The 22,872-nt window shown below is 40.2% G+C and overlaps 2 protein-coding genes across 7 annotated transcripts in view; one reads left to right on the top strand and one right to left on the bottom strand.

The window, feature by feature from the left end:
• Positions 1-10,982, top strand: part of LOC140477509 (sodium/potassium-transporting ATPase subunit beta-1-interacting protein 3-like) — a 451,646-nt gene extending 440,664 nt beyond the window's left edge. For all 5 annotated transcript variants that reach the window (XM_072571555.1, XM_072571551.1, XM_072571552.1 and 2 more), the window contains one exon: positions 8,289-10,982. In XM_072571555.1, the coding sequence (XP_072427656.1) occupies positions 8,289-8,312 (24 nt within the window). In that variant the 3' untranslated portion in view covers positions 8,313-10,982. The remainder of the gene's footprint in view (positions 1-8,288) is intronic.
• LOC140477508 (gamma-glutamyl hydrolase-like) overlaps positions 2,347-22,872 on the bottom strand; it is a 51,537-nt gene continuing 31,011 nt past the window's right edge. Inside the window, exons 7-9 of one of the 2 annotated variants that reach the window (XM_072571549.1) lie at positions 20,079-20,172; positions 17,816-17,953; positions 2,347-4,279 (exon numbers count right to left, since the gene is read on the bottom strand). In XM_072571549.1, the coding sequence (XP_072427650.1) occupies positions 4,113-4,279; positions 17,816-17,953; positions 20,079-20,172 (399 nt within the window). In that variant the 3' untranslated portion in view covers positions 2,347-4,112. Of the gene's footprint in view, positions 4,280-13,025; positions 14,737-17,815; positions 17,954-20,078; positions 20,173-22,872 lie in introns of those variants that run through there. The other variant, XM_072571550.1, reaches the window with a different exon arrangement.

Below are 22,872 nucleotides of genomic sequence, written 5' to 3'. Positions count from 1 at the left end.
TATTCATGTTCTTATCCAAAAAACGTTGTAACTGGACCCACATCCACCACTGCCCCTGGAAGTTTATTCCACAAACAAACCACTCGCTGAAACCAGGAAAGAGTTTTAGGATCCCTACAATATAGAAACAGGCCCTTCGGCCCAACAAGTCCACACCGACCCTCCGAAGAGCAACCCACCCCACCATCCTATACTTCTCAAAGATCCATCCCACCCTGGCAATGTTTTTCTACAACCTCTACCATCGAGGAGAAGGTACAGAAACTTGAACACATGCACCAGCCGGTTTTGTAATGGTTTCTACCCTACTGTTATTAGAATACTGAATGGACTCACAAGCTCTTAACATTCTCCTGTACCTGTGTTTTTGTTTTTGCCGATGTTTCCCTATTATTTACTTACCTATGCAACTTAACTCTGTGATCTGCCTGTACTGCTCACAAGACAAAGCTTTTCATTGTGCATTCGTACACGTGACAATAAATTCAATTCAATTCAATTACCCCTGACAAATGCACCTAACCTAGACATCCCTGAACACTATGGGCAATTGCACATGACCAACTCACCTGTTCTACGCATCTTTAGCTTGTGGGAGGAAACCAGAGCATGAGAAGGAAATCCACACAGACATGGGGAGAACGTGCAAACACCACACACAGTTGCCTGAGGCTGGAATCGAACCCAGGTCCCTGGTGCTATGAGGCAGCAGTGCTAACCACTGAGCCACCATGCTGCTTGGAAGAAAAAAGGCTGCTACTCATGACCTTTTTTAAAATTTTCTCCTCCCACCTTAAAAATGTACCCCCTTGTCTTGAAATTCCCCCACCCTTATCTGTGTCCCTCATGATTTTGTAAGGTCACCCCTCAACCTCTGACGGTCCAGTGAAAGAATCCCAGCCTATCCAGCCTTTCTTTATACTCAACCCCTCCATTCCCGGCAACATCCTGGTAAATCTCTTCTGAACCCTCTCCAGCCTCAATAATATCCTTCCTCTTACAGGGTGACCAGAACTGGACACAGTATTCCGGAAGAAGCCCCCTGTACAACCTCAACATGACGTTTGATTGAGATTGAGATTGATAACACTTCTATTTTAAAGGCTAAAGACAGCACATCACTCAAAGAAAAACAACTGTATGAAAGGATTAGAGTTGCAATTGGTTTATTTGTAAGCCAACATCTAACTAGTTTCTGAGTTGAGGTTTGCTTTCTTTTGTGCTCCCAGATATTTAAATTCATAGCAAATCTTACTATTCATTTTTCAACAGCCATGTTATTAATTATTGTAAAATAAATGCTAAAAGAATTAGGTCACACTATGCAGAAGAACCTACTTTACTCTGTTATTATTCATTTATCATTCATTTTCAAAAGACCAAGGTCTTCTGCTTTCAGCGGTGTTGTGGAATTATAACCGATAGTGCAACATAATCAGGGCTTTCTTTAGGTAACAATTCATTCTTTTCACTGTATCTAAAATAGATTAAACATCTAAACTGAAGGATGTTGCAGGCCTGTTTCTAATATATCAAAATGAAAATATCAAATATATTTTTTCCCAGCAGTATAGTGAGCTGCTTCAAGCATACTGGGCTAAGGATCTTGATTCAACAACATTGAAGAACAGAAGTAAAAATAGAAGCTCAATTACTAAATCTTGGAATAAGACTAGAAAATAGAGATCAAATCAATCAGCAGCTTAACCCAAACAGCGAGTTAGTGTTTCAGTTGACTTTCTTTCCCTTTGCTGGGTCAGTGCTATCTTTAGTAAACCCTCTCTCCTGCTCGATTATTATTTATATGTAATCATCCTATTGTCTGTAATATTCATTTTCAAAACACACCATTAATCTAGCACCAATTGACACTAAGTTAGCAATCTTACTCAGAAGTCACAGCATGGTAGGTGTACAATAGACACAGTAGAAGCTGTTGTTGTAATATATAACCGACAGTTTTACACTGTATCTAATCATGCCTTGACCTGACCGAATGGTCTGTGCTCCATTTTCCAATGCTGATTCCTCCTAAAAAAAACTAAATTAGAATAGATAATCTTTTTAAACTTATGGGATAGGCTTTGTTTACCAGGGGCTACTCTCCACAGTTAACCAGATTGATAGACTGGAAACTGTTCAAAGATGACGGTTGTGAATTCTGCCTGACAGATCTATAGGTAGTCTTAAATATGACACTGGGAACAAGCCTGTGGATTAGGGCATTGACTTAGTGGCCTGACACTTGTGTGTATTCTTACTGCAGACATGTGTAAGAAGATTAAAAATCACACAACACCAGGTTATAGTCCAACAGGTTTAATTGGAAGCACTAGCTTTCAGAGTGTTGCTCCTTCATCAGGTGGTTGTGGAGTATATGACTAAGACACAGAATTTATAGCAAAAGTTTACAGCACGATGCAACTGAAATTATATATTGAAAAAGACCTGAGTTGTTTGACAAGAATCTCATCTTGTAGAATGACATGGTCATTCTAAAACCATGTGTAAGAAGAGACCTTCTTAAACTGTTGCTTTTCCCAAGGCCTGGAAAGCACTGTTGCCTGTAGATTATCACAGAATGTTTGTCAAAATAAAGTCAGGAATACTCATTATGATTTTTCAATGGCTAACTCATTTATTGCCCATCCCTAGTTGTCCCTTGAGAAGGTGGGGGTGAACTGCCTTCTAGAACCACTGCAGTCCATGTGCTGTGGGTTGACCCACAATGCTCTTAGAGAAGGAATTCCAGGATTTTGACTCAGGAACAGTGATATATTTCCAAGTCAGGATGGTGAGCAGCTTCAAGGGGAACTTGCAGGAGGTGGTGTTCCCATATATCTGCTGCCCTTGTCCTTCTAAATGGAAGTGGTCGTGGGGTTTGGAAGGCACTGTCTGAGAATCTTTGGTGAATTTCTGCAGTGCATCTTGTAGATGGTACACACTGCTGCCGAGCGTTGGTGGTGGAGGGAGTGGATGTTTGTGGATGTGGTGCCAGTCAAGGGGGGACTGCTTTGTCCTGGATGGTGTCGAGCTTCTTGAGTGTTGTTGGAGCTGAACCCATCCAGGGCAAGTGGGGAGTATTCCATCACCCTGCTGCCTTGTGCCTTGGAGATGGTGGAAAGGCTTTGGGGAATCAGGAGGTGGCCAGAACTGCTAACAGCACTCAGTTTGTGCCTAATTAGTTTTTATACAGCTGCAGCATAATCTTCTTATTCTTATATTTTAGTGTAACGGGATTGAGCAACTTAATACAAACATTAATATGTAAATGAAAGTAATAGCCATTGCTTTTGAATAGGTGACAGGTTGTACGATACAAGGGCCTTAGTGGGTAGCTAAGTAATCTGTGACAGAAGCCAAATGGAAGAACTACTTTGAACCAGAAGAATTCAAGGAATTATTGAATTTAAGCAAAATTAATGTTCTCTGGACAATTATGAACAGGGACAGGCAGTCCCTTACGGCCAAAGAGAATTAGGAGAAAGTGAGGACTGCAGATGCTGGAGATCAGAGTTGAGAGTGTGATGCTTGATTCCTAATGAAGGGCTTATGCCCAAAACATCCATCCTCCTACTCCTCGGCTGCTGCCTGACCTACTGTGCTTCTCCAGCACCACACTCTGAATAACTGCCAATGAGAATCATAAGGCAGCATAGATAGATTAAAAAATCAAGTTGTAAGTTTGCTCACTGAGCTGGTGGATTTGTTCTCAGCGAGGTAACAGCATCATCAGTGAGCCTCCGATGAAGGGCTGGTGTTCTGTCCCACTTGCTATTTTTATGTCTTGTTCTGTTGATATGACTTCTGGTTCTTTTTCTGAGAAATTGGTAAATGGGGTCCAAATTGATGGGTTTGTTAATGGAGTTCTGAAGCCTGAATTCCAGGCTTCTAGTAATTCCTGTGCATGTCTTTGTTTAACCCGTCCCAGGATGGATGGATGGATGTATTGTCCCAGTCGAACTGGTGTCCCTCTTCCTCTGTGAGTATGGATACTAGTGATAGTTGGTCATGTCTTTTAGTGGCTAGTTGATGCTCATGTATCCAGGTGGCTAGTTTTCTCACCGTCTGTCCAATATAATGTTTGTTACAGTCCTTGCAGGGTATTTTGTTTATGACGTTCGTTCTGCTGGTTGTTGGTACAGGGTCTTTTTAGATTCATCAGCAGCTGTTTCAGTGTGATGGTAGGTTTGTGGGCTACCATAATGCCTAGGGGCTGGAGTATTCTGGTCGTCATCTCCCAGATGTATAGCGAGATGGCTCGAGTCTCTGCCACGTCCTATTGTCATGAAAGATGTGAAAAGAATGTAAGTTTATTTCTTATATTACAGAAAAAAATCTGGAAATCATTTTCGATTTTCTGAAGAAAGCGGTCATTACATTGTAAATGACTATACATGTAGAAGCAAATAATTAAGAAGTTTGATTTATGTGTTTTCTAAATCTGCTTCGAAAAATAGATTTTATTTTACTGCTGCTTTAATGCCCTTTGATGCAGTTCTGCCATCTACTGGCTTAGTGCACCATCTGCCAGTAATTCACAGATACTCGTGACATTCATTGAATGGATAAAGTTAGAAGTAACTTCACCTCACGAAGGGCCAGCCCTCCGAAAGTTTGTGATGTCAAATAAACTTGAACTATAACCTGATGTTCTGACTTCTGACTTTGTCCATCCAGTCTAAATGATCCTCTGCATCATTGAAAGGAGACATGATTTACATGAACTTTCATTTCCTGCTTTGAAATGTATTAAAACTTTACAGTTTATAATTTGGGAGTGGATAATCGGAGTGAGGCAGAGGAGGTGGGGGGGGGAGGTGGTTGAGAGGTAGGTTTGAGAGGATGAAAATATGAGGGGAAGAGCAAGGTGGAAGTGGGAAGTCAGTGTTGGAGAAGGAAGGAAGCTAAAGAGGGTTTAACAGATTCAAGAAAGAAAAGGAATAAAGAGAGAATGGAAGAGTGAGGGCTCAGAATTGGGGGTTGGGAAATTATCCCAGACAGAATGTTTAGGAAAATTACCTCCGTTGGGGAATTGGGAAAGTACCTTTTCAATGTTAATAAAAGATACTCTGTCCCAATTTTTTTAAAATTGAAAAGCTTTGATTGTTCATTTTTTTAAAGTTACCCAACCTTAAGAAATGATAGATCTGATATTTTAAAAAGTGTCCTGAATTTCATTCTGCAGCACAGACAATGAGCATTAGATGCTAATTATAACCATTTGCACATTTAATTGAAAACACATTGTAGGCAGATCAGATGTTGAATCAAATCTAGTGCTTATCTCCAGATTTCAATATATCATATAGACAGAAAGAATTTGCATTAATATACCCGCTTTCAGTTCTACGTAATGTCCCAAAGATCTTCACAGCCACTGCATCACTCCTGAACTTGCTTCAGCTGTTACAAGTGAATTTTACGAATGTTTATCCTGTGAGACTCTTCATTCTTCCCATCTCATTGGGCTGTTAACATTTTATTTCCTTTTGGATGAATAGCATTCTGAATGTAGATCATTGATATTTCAAACTTAATGTTAATTTGCTAGCTTTTATCAATTCTGCCTGGATCGTGCTAACATGTCCAGCATCAACTATCATTTACGTATCTAAAATGGTGGGGAAAGTCGGAGCAGTAGGGATCATTTCCCATTCAAGAAACTCTCGTCCAAATTGCAGCCGCACTGAGCACCTGCTGCCGAGTTCAGTACAACCTCAGCCGGGGCAAAGGTTATGGATCCCAGCTTGATGGAGTCAATTTACAAACAATCATTTATACAGAACTTGAGTAGAGATTTTAAAAAGACACATTTTCACAAAGGAAATATATATATATATTACGGAATGAATGGATAGTGATGACTGGTTAGCAGGTGGACTCCAATTTGTAGAATTATTGCCTTGGAGAATGCACCAGTTAATTACAGAGTCACAGAGTCCTACAGCAGGGAGACTGGCCTTTTGGCCCAAACTGGTCCATGCTGACCAAAACAGCAGCATTGAATAGCTGGCCTCACTGTCACTCAAACCTTTTGAACTACCTTACCCTTTGTGAAAATCTGAAGGCGGCTGAGCAAATTTCAGGATGAAATATGACAGTTTTAGGCCCGTTAATGAGTTGGTATTTTTGGTGTTTCTTGCAAATTGCCCTGGTGAAAGTAAGATGAAAATGTTCAACAAAAAGTGATGGGTTTTTTTCAGCAATTGCCTGACGCAAAACCAACATGCACCCTGCTCAATGTGCCTCTGATATGAAACAGAGGGATTACAGTGACCTTACATCAGCCTGGACAGCATCACCCTCTTATCTGAAGGAGATGAAAAAGCAAAATAAAACTCAATGATCAATTGTCTCCCAGACTCTGCAGAAGTACTGACTCTTCTGAGGATATTATTACAGGAACATTGGCAGTTTTCCAGTACTTTGCTCATGGGGTCATTCTTGATGTCATAATACAGGCATTGAGAGTCAGCAAAGTATTGAACCATCACAGTCAACGGGATTGCTTTTCAAACTGATATCAATACATGTGCATGTTCCAGCAGCAGCCATTGTGTAGTAATTGAAGGAGGTTAGAAGGATTCCTGGCTGATTTCCTTTATTCAACATAGTGTCATTGAGCTCATTCACTTTAATTTCTATACTGCCTTTCTAGCCTCTAGACATACTTCAAGGTTGCTTTCCAATGAAGTAAGAACTGATATTTTTAAAATCCAATCACTGTCATAATGTAAGCAATCATTCCTCACACTAGCATTTATTCTGTAACATTTCTGTTTAGTATGAACTCAGAACTAAATCATGCATTGCACTAACTCACTAAATGATTTGAATTTATAATCATATATTTAGTCAACATGGTTTCGTCAAGGGCAGGTCGTGTCTCACAAACCTCAGAGTTTTTGAGAAGGTGATCAAGCATATAGATGAGGGTAGGGCAGTTGACGTAGTGTACCTGGTCTTCAGTAAAGCCTTTGATAAAGTTCCACATGGTAGGCTATTGGAGAAAATGCAAAGGCATAGGATTGAGGGTGATCTAGCAGTTTGGATTAGAAACTGGCTTTCTGTAAGAAGGCAGCGAGTGGTGGTTGATGGAAAATATTCAGCCTGGAGTCCGGTTACTAGTGGTGTGCCACAAGGATCTGTTTTGGGACCACTGCTGTTTGTCATTTTTATAAATGACTTAGATGCAGGCATAGGTGGATGGGTTAGTAAATTTGCAGATGACACTAAAGTTGGTGGAGTAGTGGACAGTTTGAAACAATGTCACAGGTTGCAGGGGAACTTGGATAAACTGCAGAATTGGGCTGAGAGGTAGCAAATGGAGTTCAATGTATCTAAATGTGAGGTGATGCACTTTGGGAAGAATAACAGGAAAGCAGAGTGCTGGGTCAATGGAAAGATTAGTAGATGTGCAGAGGGATCTTGGAGTCCATGTACATAGATCCCTGAAAGTTGCCACCCAGGTTGATAGTGCCGTTAAGAAGGCATATGGTGTGTTAGGTTTTACTGGTAGAGGGATTGAGTTCTGGAGCCGTAATATCATGCTGCAACTGTACAAAACGCTAGTGTGGCCTCACTTGGAATATCGTGTACAGTTCTGGTTGCCCTATTACAGGAAGGTTGTGGAAGCATTGGAAAAGGTGCAGAGGAGATTTACCAGGATGTTGTCTGGTCTGGAGGCAAGGTCTTATGAGGAAAGGCTGAGAGACTTGGGTCTGTTTTCATTGGAGAGAAGGAGGCTAGGAGGAGATTTGATAGAGATATACAAGATGATCAGAGTAGAGTAGATAGAGTAAACGGTGAAAGTCTTTGTCCTAGGATGATTACATCAGTTTGTATGAGGGGGCATAACTACAAATTGAGAGATGATAGATTTAAGACAGATGTCAGAAGCAGATTCTTTACTCAGAGAGTGGTAAGGGTGTGGAATGCCCTACCTGCTAATGTAGTTAACTCAGCCACATTAGGGAGATTTAAACAATCCTTGGATAAGCACGTGGATGATGATGGGATAGTGTAGGGGGACGAGCTGAGAATAGTTCACAGGTTGGTGCAACATCGAGGGCCGAAGGGCCTGTTCTGCGCTGTATTGTTCTATGTTCTGTGTTTACATTGATATATTGTCAGACACTTTATATAAACATATAAAAGAATTATTTTCAACTTCTCTATGGTGAAAACACAGAGGCTATTAAAGTGCCAATCGCATAGTCTGAAAACAATAATGTTTATTTTGAAAAAAAAAATGCTAATTCTGAATTATTTTTCATCTGTTTCAGGTCGAAGTAAGTGACAGACAATAAATGATCATGAATGACTAGGCTCCTGCTGAAGATGTATTTAAACTACAGTTCCGAGTCAAAAGAAAGCATTATCAGGTGTGGGCATGTACACCCACAAAATAATTCACTTCTGACCAAAACTCAAGTCAAGGACTAATTTTTAGGCATTTCCAAGTTAATTATGAAATGTTACTTGGTTCTGCTTACTGACTGTTTCTTGTCCTATGCTGTACAATAACTATCTAATATGGAGCATCCAGTTAAAACACATATACTGAAGCAACCAATAAATTCAGTACAGTCAAGTGATTTGTTTCAGATAAAATCCACTGTGAAACAGAAAACCATAAAACTGGACTTGTGCTGAAAGTGAATTTGATGGTAGCAACTGTTTCTCTGTAGCATATTTAAATGAGTCAGTTTTCAACTTGTACAAAAATGCCTTTTTTATGGATAATTAATTCTTAACACATTTGTAAGGTGATGTTAGCACCCCAGTATTTTGTAGTCTTGTGAATGTTGCAAACATTTTATGGGCATCATCTTTTAGGCCAATCAATGGATTATAGGTTAGATGATTAAAAGAAATCTTTTATTCTTATTATTGCTGTGTTCCTCTCACTGAAGTAGTTGGAAACCTTGTTCATGTTCTTTTGTTCAGTAGAGCATGTAGCACGATTGTAATATCCACATTGATAAATCCAGTCTATTTCATTCCCCATTGTTTCACAGCCCATTGAAAACTGTCCTTATAGCCTTCACTTGGGGCACATTCACAGGCAGCATCTTGACTCCAAAGCCTAGATGTTTGAATACACCTGAAAAAGAAGCATGCAAGACCAGGGCTGCATGCGTCTGCACACCTTGGTGCAGCAAGGAAAGGCTTCCCCCAACACTACACTCCCTGCATATCCAAGGCACGGCTCTCAGGGGAAATTCACGGTCCTGAAGAACGGTTACACCCGAAACGTCAACATTTTGTGGGCGGCACGGTGGTTAGCACTGCTGCCTCACAGCGCCAGAGACCCAGGTTCAATTCCTGCCTCAGGCGACTGACTGTGTGGAGTTTGCACATTCTCCCAGTATCTGCGTGGGTTGACCTCCGGGTGCTCCGGTTTCCTCCCACAGTCCAAACTATGTGCAGGTCAGGTGAATTGGCCACGCTAAATTACCCGTAGTGTTAGGTGAAGGGGTAAACGTAGGGGAATGGGGTCTGGGTGGGTTGCGCTTCAGCGGGTTGGTGTGGACTTGTTGGGCCGAAGGGCCTGTTTCCACACTGTAATTAATCTAATCTAATCTAATCTCCACCTCCTGATGCTTGCTGTGTTCTTCCAGCCTCCTGCTTTGTCTATGTCAGGGGAGAGCTTTGCCTCTGCTTTAAAAACATTCAGATGTTGATTACAAGAACATGATACTGACATTGTTGGTGCATTAAGACAGAGAGGGATGGTCCTTGAAATTTGCTTAAATTGGTTGTTTTCTAGGAACTCTGGCAGAAACTGTTACGCGTGGTCAACAGTGCTCTTCCATTTTAATGCAGTATTCCAGTAGATTAAACCAAGACCAGGAATCAGGAAATATACCTGAGGCATGTGGAAGCTTTGTGATTGTATGCTGATAATCCACTCAGTTTCCCACAGTACTTTAGCTCACCTGATCAGGCTGTGTCTGCAATTACTTCTGGGCGTGCATTACTGGCAGGAGCTATGAGTCATGCCTGAAGCCAATACCCCTTGAAGTCCAGTAACTTGCTTGAACTGGGAGCCAGGTAGAGAAAACAATAACAGTACACGAGACTTGTACAGGATGGATGAATCGTAATGGCTGTCAACAGTATAGGTTGTAACTTGTATGATTTGCTGGCTGCGATAACAAAGAAACTGCATTTCCTGAAAATGAATCTGCTCCCTGTATTTGGGGAATGCAAGATGTTACCCCGAGCATGAAATTAAGCAACTCTGTTACAACAGTGGGTTGCACATTTTGCATTGAACTGCCATAACAATCCCTCGTGTAAACATTAACGACCACTGTGACCATAACTGTCGGAGGAACTGCTTTCCATACCATGTTTGGAAGACTGAGACATGGCTACAGCAGATGCTGTAGCTCACTGATGCTGCCCTTGGTGAAAGACTGGCACCTTGAGGTGCTGCTGTTCAGTGATGTTGGTGGATGAGAAATGTCCAATAAAGATGCACTGTGTGGCTACTCTCCTACACTGTGTTCCCTTCCACATCCAAAGAATAAAATAAATTATCTCACACCATTAACACCAAGTTGTTTGCAGAAGCCAGAATCAAAACAGTAAGAAGCTTCAGCTATTAACTAGCGATACAATAGGTCAAACCAGCATGTAACCCTCATGGAATCAATAAACCCATCAAGTAGCACTCCAGTAAGCCCTTGATGACTACGCTATGATTTACTGGGGGAGTTCATCCCTAATGTGTAAGGTACAAACATATCGTTCCATGTTCCTTAGGTATCGTCTTACATGACACAATGCAACTGAATAGCTAGGCGAGGAATTAGTTTGAAAAGGGCATTCATGTTCTAGGAATAATGTGGATATTACAATCTAGAAACTACTTTTGGTGAAATTAGCAAATGAACAATAAATGTACAAGGACGAGTTTCTCTGCTTATGTAACAGGGTGTGTATTAAATAAATGCCACTTATATAAACAATATTGTCTAGTCTGATTTATGAAGAATGGGAGACAGGGACTAATTCAGGAAAAGGAAAACATTTACAAAGATTATTTAAACCATGAGTTCATCATTTTAAGGAATCAAACCCTGAACCAGTGATACATCTTTTATTGTATACAAAATTCCAAAATGATGGTGCATTTTATTCAGAATATAGAATTCAGATGAACTGAATTTCCTAATATTGATCAGTGCCTAAATTTTGCAGAGACAACAAAGGTATCCAACAGTTTAATCCAGACATATTTTTCTGGAACTGCTTTCGCCAGAGAAGTTTTTTTTCCTAATGTACCTGGAAGCACATCACTAACAAAGTAGGCTAGCAACTCCTGAGGTACCCCATTCCTGACATTGCTCAAGATCAGAGAGCCTGAGATCCCTGTCCATGACTGATATCAATCCAGCAATTCCAGGATTTCATCCCTTTCTGTAATCCCAGCCATCTCTTGGCAATGGGAGAGGTGATGAATAGATCTTCCCCAATCTCCAGATAATGAGGATTGCCTAAACTTCTCTGAAATCCAGCCCTGTGTCTACATAAGGAACTCACACTCACTGACGGCTAGCACATGTAATCTTGAGGCATTCTGAAAGGATCTGAAATAATATCCAAGCATAGGAGGTTAATCCCAGAGAAGACCAATGTGCCTGAAGTAGTAAACTGTCGTCAGTTAAAGAAATAAGTTTTTGATGTTTTTGCAGCCTTGGTGCAGCAGGACATTGTTCAGATTCATTGGTCTTCCGTCAGCACTGGCACAGACCTCCCCAACATACAGATGGCACAAGTGTGCACTGTGCCCAAACTAAAATCTCACTTCTCTGAACCTCTGCTGGCAGAGCCTGATGCCCAACCTTTACCGTTATCTCCTTTCACTGCTACGTCAAAACCAAACATTGCAACTGAATGGCAAACTTCTTTTTACAATTATCTATACCAATGGATTTTAGAACAGCAGGCGGAAAAGTGGGGTCAGTTATGGGCTGGAATTCAAAGGTCTTTGAAGCTGCTATGTTTCTACTGATTACAAGTGTGTAGCATTACTAATGCAGCAATTACATGTGCACTGATGGTAGTCTTTAGATATTGAATTTCTTGCATTGATCTTATGAATAAAGCACATTTTGTGTAAATTTTTTAAGAATAATCTTGTATAAATAAGCACATTCGGGTGTATTGAGTGTGTTATTGATAGAAATATAGTGTAAACAATATTTACTTAACGAGTAAGTCCAATCTCCTGGGTTTCATGTTTTAAAAAAAGTACGAATGGTAAATATTTTGTGTTGTTTAAAATGATTAAATTGTACATTGGATTACATGCCAATTGTAAGTATTCCTTCTTTTCTAAACTTTCATTTCTAAAATTAGTTTTTATGGATAGAATTTTAAGTCAGTCTACAACTAGCATGAGGTGTATTTTTTGATATATATACACATACACACTCTACACTTGAAAACACTGCATTAGCTGTGACCTACTTTGGGGCATTGAGCATGTCGGACTCTATGTGAAAGATGCTATAAAACATATGTTTCTCCCCTTTTTTTTATTCAATTAAAGAAAGGAACATTTTACGATCGTTCTTGTCAGTAGGTCAAAATCAATGTGATAGATATTGTACAAACTGCTTACTGAATTTGAATAATTTATTTCACAAAATTCAAGACTGAAAGAATGTCATGGTGCCGATGTTGGATTGGGGTGTACAAATATATATGTAACGTTTCCAAGATCCATTGAGCATTGCCTGAAAAATATATTGTGAATGTTAGCACAAGTATGATGGGCCATAGGGCCTCCATCTGCATCATAACAATTCTTGATTCTGCCTTTCATCAAAGAATAACTTGCAATGATTGTGATTCTTCTGAAAAGCATAAGTCCCTCTCCTCCTAAACCTGTGCACTGCACATTAATAAAAATATATTGAACCAAAAATCAAAAGGCCAGACCCCACAGTTAAAAGAAAATTCAATAGGACGAGACAAAGTGAATACTTTGTACATATTCCATTGCACAGATTTCACAGGTGTCAACCTGTTTATAAAATACTTTATTGAGATTTGTTACAAAGCTGTTGATTTCTTTCATAGCCAACAATGTAATTACATTTACTTTGGACAAAAATAATTACTTTATAAAGTAATTTTCCTTATTAGGTTGAAAAAGACACTGTAATATCAATCATACTATCTTTGGGAAAAGTGATGTCTGGCATTAGTCGCTTTACTTTAGGTGGCTCACTGGAGAAGGCTGAGAATGCTACCAGAAAGGTAAAAAGGTCTCTAGCAAACTTCACTGTTGTAATACAGGTCGTTCTGTTATAATGCAAATTCACTATAATGCGACTGACAAATTGGGGATGCTGTTTCTCGAGCGAAAACTTTTAAAACATGTGTTGGCTGTAACACAATTACATTGCCAACACTAAGTGCAGTTGTCAAACTGTGATTTTTCTATAACATGGAGCTAGCACAGGAGTGCAAACATCGCATCACAGAAGAATGGACTCATGGAAGTGCGCTGTTCCCCTCCAGTCTTTGCAAATTATTCACCATAAACTCACAAAATAAAAGCCCATCAATCAATCTCATTCTGAAAGCACACAGAAGCTTACTCATCCATGGCTTGCACCACAATGAAATACTTGAGACTTGAAGTTTAGCCAACTTTTAAAAACAAACAAACAATATAGACACACTCTACATTTTGAAGACAGTGCATTAGCTGTGACCTACTTTGGGACATTGAGCATGCAAAAGATACTATAAAATGTACGTTTCTCCTGCCTTTATTTCATTCAATTAAGAAAGGAACATCTTATTGTCCTTATCAATAGGTCAAGAACAATGGGATAGATATTGCTTACTGAATTTGAATAATTTATTTCACAAAAACTTCAAGACTGAAAGAATATGCGAGCGAGGTCCACCCTAATGGCACAATGAGTCAAGGGCATACAGATGGTGAATCCCCTTTCTGAAGTTTAATCAGAGACATCTCTGTTTTACATGTTCATTCACAGGACAAAGGCATCACTGGCCAGGCAGCATTTATTGACCATCCCTAATTGCCCATGGGGCAGTTAAGAATCAATAACATTGCTGTGGGTCTGGAGTCAAGTTTAAGGTTGGCAGATTTCCCCCCCTAAAGGACATTAGTGAACTAGAATTTTTTAAAATGATAATCAACAGCAACACGGTTGCCATTAAATCAGCTCTCTTTATTCCTGATTTTTACTGAATTCACATTTCACCATTGGCCAGGCTGGGATTTGTACCTGGGTCCCCAGAACAGTGGCCTGGGTTCTGGATTACTAAACCAGTGACAGGAAGGCTCACTAACAAATGGGTTTCAAAAACCCAATAAGTCTGTCCTGACAGTGTCACCAGCTACAGAGCAACCAGCTTTGCAGCGACAGCTATAATTACCAGAATTGCTTGAATATCAGATCAAATATCTACCTGTCAGATCAAATCCATATTTAACTGCTAATTTTTAATTTCTAAATGATTGAATAATCATATGCATTGAGCACTAAAATTAAAACAAAGACACAAAATTCTCCATTTGGTTTGCCAGAGCCCAAATCTAACTGAAGCGGGTGCCGTTGATTATATAAATTTGCTGGAAGCTAGAAACGTTCCCTGTGTAAACTGGCACATAGTTATAAATCAAAGCATTCCCTTCTTCCACTTCATCAGAAAAACGATGCCAATTCTTGCGAGCTGTAAAAGAAGAAAGTGATTGCATTCAAGTTTTAAGGTTTCCAGTACTGGTTTTTGAGATCTGAGAGTTATGAACCTAACTTCCTTCCACTGACACCATCTACACTTCCTGCTGCTTTGGGAAAGCAGCCAGTACAATCAAAAACCACTCCCACCCTGGCTATACTCTCTCCTACCCTCTTTCATCAGGCAGAAGATACAAACGTTTGTGTACAAGCTACGGAATCAAGAACAATTTCTTCCCTGCTCTTATCAGAATTTTGAATGGACCTCTTTAATGTTGATGTTGGTCTCTCTCTGCATTGTCTCAGCAGCTGTAACATTGTACCCTGCGCTCTGTTCTGTTACCCTGATGCACTTCTACAGTACAATCTACTTGTAAAGTGGGTAAGACAATACTTTACACTGTACCTTGGTACACGTGGCAATAACAATTCAAATCAATTTGATGTCCCAATTTCACTTTCTCATTTCTCTTTAGATTTGGTCATGGATGAAATCCCCAAATTTCTATTATGACCAGGTGAGGAGGAGTAAAAATGACTTCCCCATTTCTCTGCTCTTTATTCAATACAATTCAATCCAGCACAGGAACAGACCCTTTGTTTGATCTCAACAAGTTATATTTTGAAAGATAACATTTTCCAATTCACCAACTTTTACTGATGCACCATTGCAAGCGTACAATCCAGGTGCATAACAGCCTGGTATGGCAATGGCTCAGCCAGGACTGTCAGAGGCTACAGCGAGTTGCGAACACAGCCCAGACCATCACAGAAGCCAACCTTCCCTCCACTGACTCCATCTACTCTTCTTTTGCCACAGAGAGGCAGCCAACATCATCAAAGACCCCTCCCACCCTGGTAATGCTCTCTTCCAACCTCTTCAGTCAGGCAGGAGACACAGAAGCTTGAACATAGTGCCAACAGATTCAAGAACAGCTTCTTCCCTGCCATTATTAGATTGATGAATAGACCTCTCCAACTTCAAATAATGTTGACCCTGCTTTGTGCACCTCCTGGGTAGTTACAATCTGTATGCCCCGCTCTGTCTAAGCACCCTATGTCCTTGTTTGCTGTGATCTGCCTGTAATGCTCGCAAAACAAAACTTCTCACTGTACTTGGGTACATGTGGTGACTTTAAATCAAATGTTTGGACGTGTCTATGTTGTCTTTGTCAGAGAAACATTGAAATTGGATTCTTCTTAAGATTTAATTAAAAATGGAGTAGTACTTGATATATTTAATCCAATCCAACAAAAATAATAAAAACACTCCAATTTTCACATGCAGAAGCTATCTTTCTAATGTTCAACAGAAGGTATTTCAAATTTGTAGACTGATACCTTGGAGGGTCACAGGTTGACCCCAGTAATTCCTCTGGATTTGACAGTGAGACAATTTAAAATGATGATGGACAATCTGTAACAGTTCTTAAAGAAACAGTCAGCAGCTGTTGGACTGATTTGTAAAACACTGCCTGCAACATCTTTGTGGTCAAATAACACTCTGTAATTTGCCAGCTGAAGAGAGAGGGCCACACTCAAGGTGCCTGCTTATTCAGCGTCTCTCCTGATGCTTTGTAGCTTGAGAAAAAACAATTTCTTCAACAGAAAAAAAGATCACCTTGCTTATTACCTGATCCCCTTTCTTCAACTCACCAGCTACCCTTAACTTTAAAATAGCTATTTTTTTGTTCAGCAAAGGTATTCAGAGATACAGACCAAAGCTAAATAGAAACACAGATCAGCCATGACCTCACTGGCTGGCAGCCGAGGCTTGAGGGGCTGAATGGCCTACTGTGGTTCCTATATTCCTCTGTACCCAAACCTGGTTGTGGCTAATGCATTCCAGGTCCATGGTTTACGTCAGGTTGGTGCGAGACAAGTTGCTTTCTCAGCCAAAGCTCATTGTCTGGAGTGATTACACCGAGAGCTTCATCCCCATAATGCCCAGTGATTGGATGCCTAGTGAATGGGTTAGAAGATGGTCCATTCACACTCCCTTCAAGGTGACAGGTTCTGATGGGGTTTTCCAGCTGAGTCAACTTTGTTGTTATCGATGTGCAATTTGTGATCAAATTTGTCACGTACATGTTCAGCCATTAGCTGGAAGCCACCAAAATTGGAGGTATAGCGGACAGTGAATAAAGTTACCACAGAGTACAACAGGATCTTGATCAGGTGGGCATTTGTGCTGAGGAATTGCAGATGGAGTTTAATTGAAATAAATGTGAGGTACTGCATTTTGGTAAAACAAATCAGAGCTGGACTTATACACTGAATGGTAAGGTTCTAGGGAGTGTTGCTGAACAAAGAGACCTTGGAGTGCAGGTTGATAGCTCCTTGAAAGTAGAATTGCAGGTAGATAGGATAGTGAAGAAGGCGTTTGGTATGCTTTCCTTTATTGGTCAGCGTATTGAGTACAGGAGTTGAGAGGTCATGTTGCAGCTGTATTGGACATTGGTTAGGCCACTTTTGGAATATTGTGAGAGGTTGAACAGGCTGGGGCTGTTTTCCCTGGAGCATCAGAGGCTGAGGGGTGACCTTGCAGAGGTTTACAAAATCATGGGGGGCACAGACAGGATAAATAGACAAGGTCTTTTCCCTGGGGTGGGGCAGTCCAGAACTAGAGGGCATCAGTTTAAAGTGAGAGGGGGAATATATAAAAGAGATCTTAGGGGCAATGTTTTGAAGCAGGGGGTGGTACATGTATGGAATGAGCTGAAAGAGGGAGTGGTGGAGGCTGGTCCAATTACAACATTTAAAAGGCATCTGGATGGGTTTATGAATAAGAAGGTCTGGAGGGATATGGGCCAAGTGCTGGCAAATTGGATTAGATTAGGTTAGGGTATCTGGTCAGCATGGACGAGTTGGAGAAAAAGGATCTGTTTCCATGCTGTACATCTCGAATGAATCTAAATGCAATGCTGTTCAGCTATTAAAAGCGGAGTCATTTTCGATGGTTCTATCAACTCATTTCAATTGCTGTAAATCATTTTGATAATCATAACGAGCAGAAAATGAAATATTTTTACTATGAGGAAAAGGCTAAAGCTGTTTACTTGTATTGTCCATACCTTCATTAACAAAAAAGTTCGCCATGTACCATGCAGCCTCAACAGCGTGAGGACTATGTGGGATTTTCTTCTTTCTGCTCCACTCAAAAGGATTTTTCTCAGGGTGCCACTGAACTCCATAGATAGGGTATTTTTTTCCTGTAATAAAGCAAACAAACTGACAGTTCCTTTATGAATGAACATTTCTGCATAAAAAAGATTCCCCATGTTTTGGATACTTTACATAAACGTTAATTGTCAAATTTCACAGGTACAAAACGCTGAAGCTACTCCCTTCAAATTTTAATTTGACATTCTATCTGGAAACATCCTCTTAAAATGACTCACACTTATAACCAGTGCACAAAAGTAATGGATTGGCCTACTAGCAACAGTCTGCGCATACGCTCCAGAGAGAAGTAAATACAGCAAAATTAATACAAAATTTTTAGAGACAAACTTCTAGTTGGATATTTTATGTTAGTAATGTAGAAGGAAACACATGAATGCATCAGCAGTGCTTTTTCTTTCCTATCTTTGGACTCTCTCATTCTTCCCTCAAACTTAACAAAACGTGTAATTCTGTTTAACATCAGAACTATTACTTGTCTATGAGATCATTTGACAAGTTTAAATTGTTCCCTGGACAGTCATAACACTGCTGGAAGGTGCAGGTCAGTAACATTCAAGACATCAGGCTTTTGCACAGAGAAATGCAGACATGGTATGTATAAAAGTCAATCACAAACTACTTATTAAGAAAGGACAAGATCTCAACAAATAAATTAACAATCAAGGTACAATTAAAATATTTCGATTGATGAAATAAACTCATTTAGTTGGAGAAAATATTCTCAATGTGGCACTTACAGACAAGCTATCTAACTATTTAACAACTCGATAAACTGGGGCTGCCTTTTGGGATTATTTGCTTTTCCTTGAGGTGTGTCACTTTGCTGTACCATGAGTCATAGAGTCAGACAGATGTACAGCTCGGAAACAGACCCTTTGGTGCAACTTGTCCATGCTGACCAGATATCCTAATCTAATCCCGTCCCATTTTCCAGCGCTTGGCCCATACCCCTCTAAACCCTTCCTATTCATATACTCTTCTTGATGCCTTTTAAATTGTGTAATTGTACCAGCCTCCACCACTTTCTCCAGCAGCTCATTCCATACACGTACCACCCTCTGCATGAAAAAGTTGCCCCTGAGGTCCCTTTTATATATTTTCCTTCTCACCCTAAACCTATGCCCTCTAGTTCTGGACTCTCCCACCCCAGGGAAAAGACCTTGTCTATTTATCCTATCCATGCACCTCATGATTTTATAAACCTCTATAAGGTCACCCCTCAGCCTCCAACGCTCCATGGAAAACCACCCCGGCCTATGCAGCATCTCCCTATAGCTCAGATCCTCCAACCCTGGCAACATCCTTGTAAATCTTTTCTGAACCCTTTCAAGTTTCACAACATCTTTCTGATAGGAAAGAGACCAGAATTGCACGCAATATTCCAACAGTGGCCTAACTAAGGTCCTGTACAGCCGCAACATGACCTCCCAACTCCTGAACTCAATTCTCTGACCAATAAAAGAAAGCATACTAAACGCCTTCTTCACCATGTTATCTACCTGCAACTCCACTGTCAGGTGCGCCTATGAACTGCACTCCAAGGTCTCTTTGTTCAGTAACACTCCACAGGACCTTACCATTAAGTGTAAGTCCTGATCTGATTTGATTTTTCAAAATGCAGAACCTCGCATTTATCTAAACTCCATTCACCACAAGTCGTAGGCACTGGATTCCGAAAATATGACAACATTATGGCAATACATCTGAAGATACATGCTCCAGAGCTTGGCACACCCTGAGCCAAGTTCTTCCAGGTAGTTATACCTGGAAGTGGACAATTGCCCAAGTATGCCCTGTACACAACAAAGCAGTGACCAAAATGAGTGACCATAAGGCTCTACAGAAACTTATTGTGCCTCTACATAAACACTATACAGTTCAGGAGAGATTATTTCTTTCAATCCTGCTGGTTTCTCTGTACATTTGCATTTCCTTTCGCAGGGTCATAAGGATTAGCATGAGGATGAAAAATGGCTTTAAACAAGAAGAACTAAAAATGGAAAGGAAAATGTTACAGCAGTTATCAGCGCTTGGCCCTGAAAGAGGAATAAGAAAAAAAAAAGCAGAGCAGTTTGTGAAAATACAAATCAATTTAATTCAATCCATAGAGGACCTTATTATTACTGAATGGACACTATGAGCAGTAATCACCTTCCATCGTGGATACGAATTCGATGCCCTGGCTGTCCATATTAGTTGACAAGATTTTGTAAAAGTTTCTTAGTTTTGCATTGCTTGTAAAATTCTGAAATTGAATCAGAAAAAGATGGTAATGTAATTAAAATATAATTTTATATTCTGAATAGAAAGTCCAGAAAATATACTCATCTTTCTGGAGGAAATATCCCATTTATTTTCTTCTTCCCCTCCTGCACTATAAAATGATTTATAAGTCAACAGTGTGGACCTGGTTAATCAAGAAGCTACATTAATACTTCCACTGATGACTAAGGTCATCACTCTTTTGTACCATCCAGGAAGTAGCGTGTGTATGTGTAAGGATAGTCTGCTGGTGATAACATCATTGAATGTTCACAAGATAGTATTTTATTGAAGGTGATAATCCATTTAATTAAAAGGTTGGAGCCTAGATTGCATTCAGACAAATAACCTAGATAATGCTTTTTCATAATAAATGACAACTAAACCTACTCTTATAGTTATTGAATTTTACACCATCCTTGATGAGATAAATAAATCATTAGCAATTTTATGCACTTTCATAAAGACATCAAGAAAAGTGTTTATCAGAAGAATTGTAGTTGAGTGGGAAAACTTCGCTTTAAAGGCATTTCCCATTTTTGCCAATGGGAATAACTACAAGGATCGGTGCTGGGACCTCTACTTTTTGTCATTTACATAAATGATTTGGATGCGGGCATAAGAGGTACAGTTAGTAAGTTTGCAGATGACACCAAAATTGGAGGTGGACAGCGAAGAGGGTCACCTCAGATTACAACAGGATCTGGACTAGATGGGCCAATGGGCTGAGAAGTGGCAGATGGAGTTTAATTCAGATAAATGCGAGGTGCTGCATTTTGGGAAAGCAAATCTTAGCAGGACTTATACACTTAATGGTAAGGTCCTAGGGAGTGTTGCTGAACAAAGAGACCTTGGAGTGCAGGTTCATAGCTCCCTGAAAGTGGAGTCGCAGGTAGATAGGATAGTGAAGGAGGCATTTGGTATGCTGTCCTTTATTGGTCAGAATATTGAGTACAGGAGTTGGGAGGTCATGTTGCGGCTGTACAGGACATTGGTTAGGCCACTGTTGGAATATTGCATGCAATTCTGGTCTCCTTCCTATTGGAAGGATGTTGTGAAACTTGAAAGGGTTCAGAAAAGATTTACAAGGATATTACCAGGGTTGGAGGATCTGAGCTACAGGGAGAGGCTGAACAGGCTGGGCTGTTTTCTCTGGAGGGTCGGAGGCTGAGGGGTGACCTGATAGAGGTTTACAAAATTATATGGGGCATAGATAGGATAAATAGACAAGGTCTTTTCCCTGGGGTGGGGGAGTCCAGAACTAGAGGGCATGGGTTTAGGGTGAGAGGGGAAAGATATAAAAGAGACCTAAGGGGCAAACTTTTCACGCAGAGGGTGGTACGTGTATGGAATGAGCTGCCAGAGGAAGTGGTGGAGGCTGGTACAATTGCAATATTTAAGAGGCATTTGGATGGGTTTATGAATAGGAAGGGTCTGGAGGGAAATGGGCTGGGTGCTGGCAGGTGGGACTAGATTGGGTTGGGATATCTGGTCGACATGGACGGGTTGGACCGAAGGGTCTGTTTCCATGCTGTACATCTCTATGACTCTATCTACCATAATTTCCAACAGGATTGAATATTGAAGAAAAATAGACTGTACTTCCTCACTCACACTACAGAATGGCTAATTCGACAAGATTCTCGCGGTCAAAGGGAATTCAGGGCTGATTTACTCCTAATTAGGAGATGTATTTTCACCGTGATCCTCCAAACCAAATCAGCATTAGTGGCGAAAATGAATTGTAATAACAAGAATATCAGTCAAGTTTGTAACACTGAATGCTTAATATTAGGATAACTTCACAAGTGAAGGAGAGGTGAAGAATAAGGATGGAAAGATTTCAATGCTTTGCAGTAAGTGGGTGGTATATGAGGTCTCAGTGAAAACTATTTATTCTAATGTGATATCATAACTATCAGGCAAATGTATATAACAATTTGAGGCAATTCTGACCTGATCTGTATTTTCCAACAAAACAAACTATTATTTGAGTTACAGAAGCTATACATAATGTTGACCAATCCTGGAAATGCTGCTGTGAAATTCATCCCGATAACAATTTCTTTGATTCCCGTCTCCCCATATAGCTGCCTGACAGGGTCTGACCTCAGGTTCTCCTTACTCATTAGTGGAAGTATTAATGTAGCTTCTTGATTAACCAGGTCCACACTGTTGATTTATAAAGCATTGCAGAGCAGAGGAGAGGAAGGAGGAAATACACAGGGTATTTCCTACAGAAAGATGGGTATATTTTCTAACATTTGAAGATCTCAGCCCAACACCCTAGCCTCTTCCTTCCGACTGAGCTCATTCTGGGATATGTGAAAGATAGTATGGCCACTTGCCCATTCCCACCCCTCACCCCAAGCCCAATACCACGACACACCTTCACCATCTCTATTTGTGCTGAATGTCCTTTATTTTCAGTGTATTGTATTGTATTGGTGCCAAAGTTAAAAACTAGGGTGTGAGTAATTCATGTTTGAATTGCAATTAAACACAATACTTGTGTAATCTTCACAATCAGTCATGAAGTTCTTATTCTTGTCTCCCGTTTTAAAAAAAATCTTCACTATTTCACACATATGACTCATTTTATTTTAATCTATCCTTCAAATATTTTGAAAGACAGATCTGTTTGAATGAGGCTGTATAAGGCTCTGGTCAGATGGCGTTTGGA

Source organism: Chiloscyllium punctatum, chromosome 5 (genome assembly GCF_047496795.1).
Source record: "Chiloscyllium punctatum isolate Juve2018m chromosome 5, sChiPun1.3, whole genome shotgun sequence".
NCBI lineage: Eukaryota > Metazoa > Chordata > Chondrichthyes > Orectolobiformes > Hemiscylliidae > Chiloscyllium > Chiloscyllium punctatum.
This window is presented reverse-complemented; position numbering and strand designations above follow the sequence as displayed.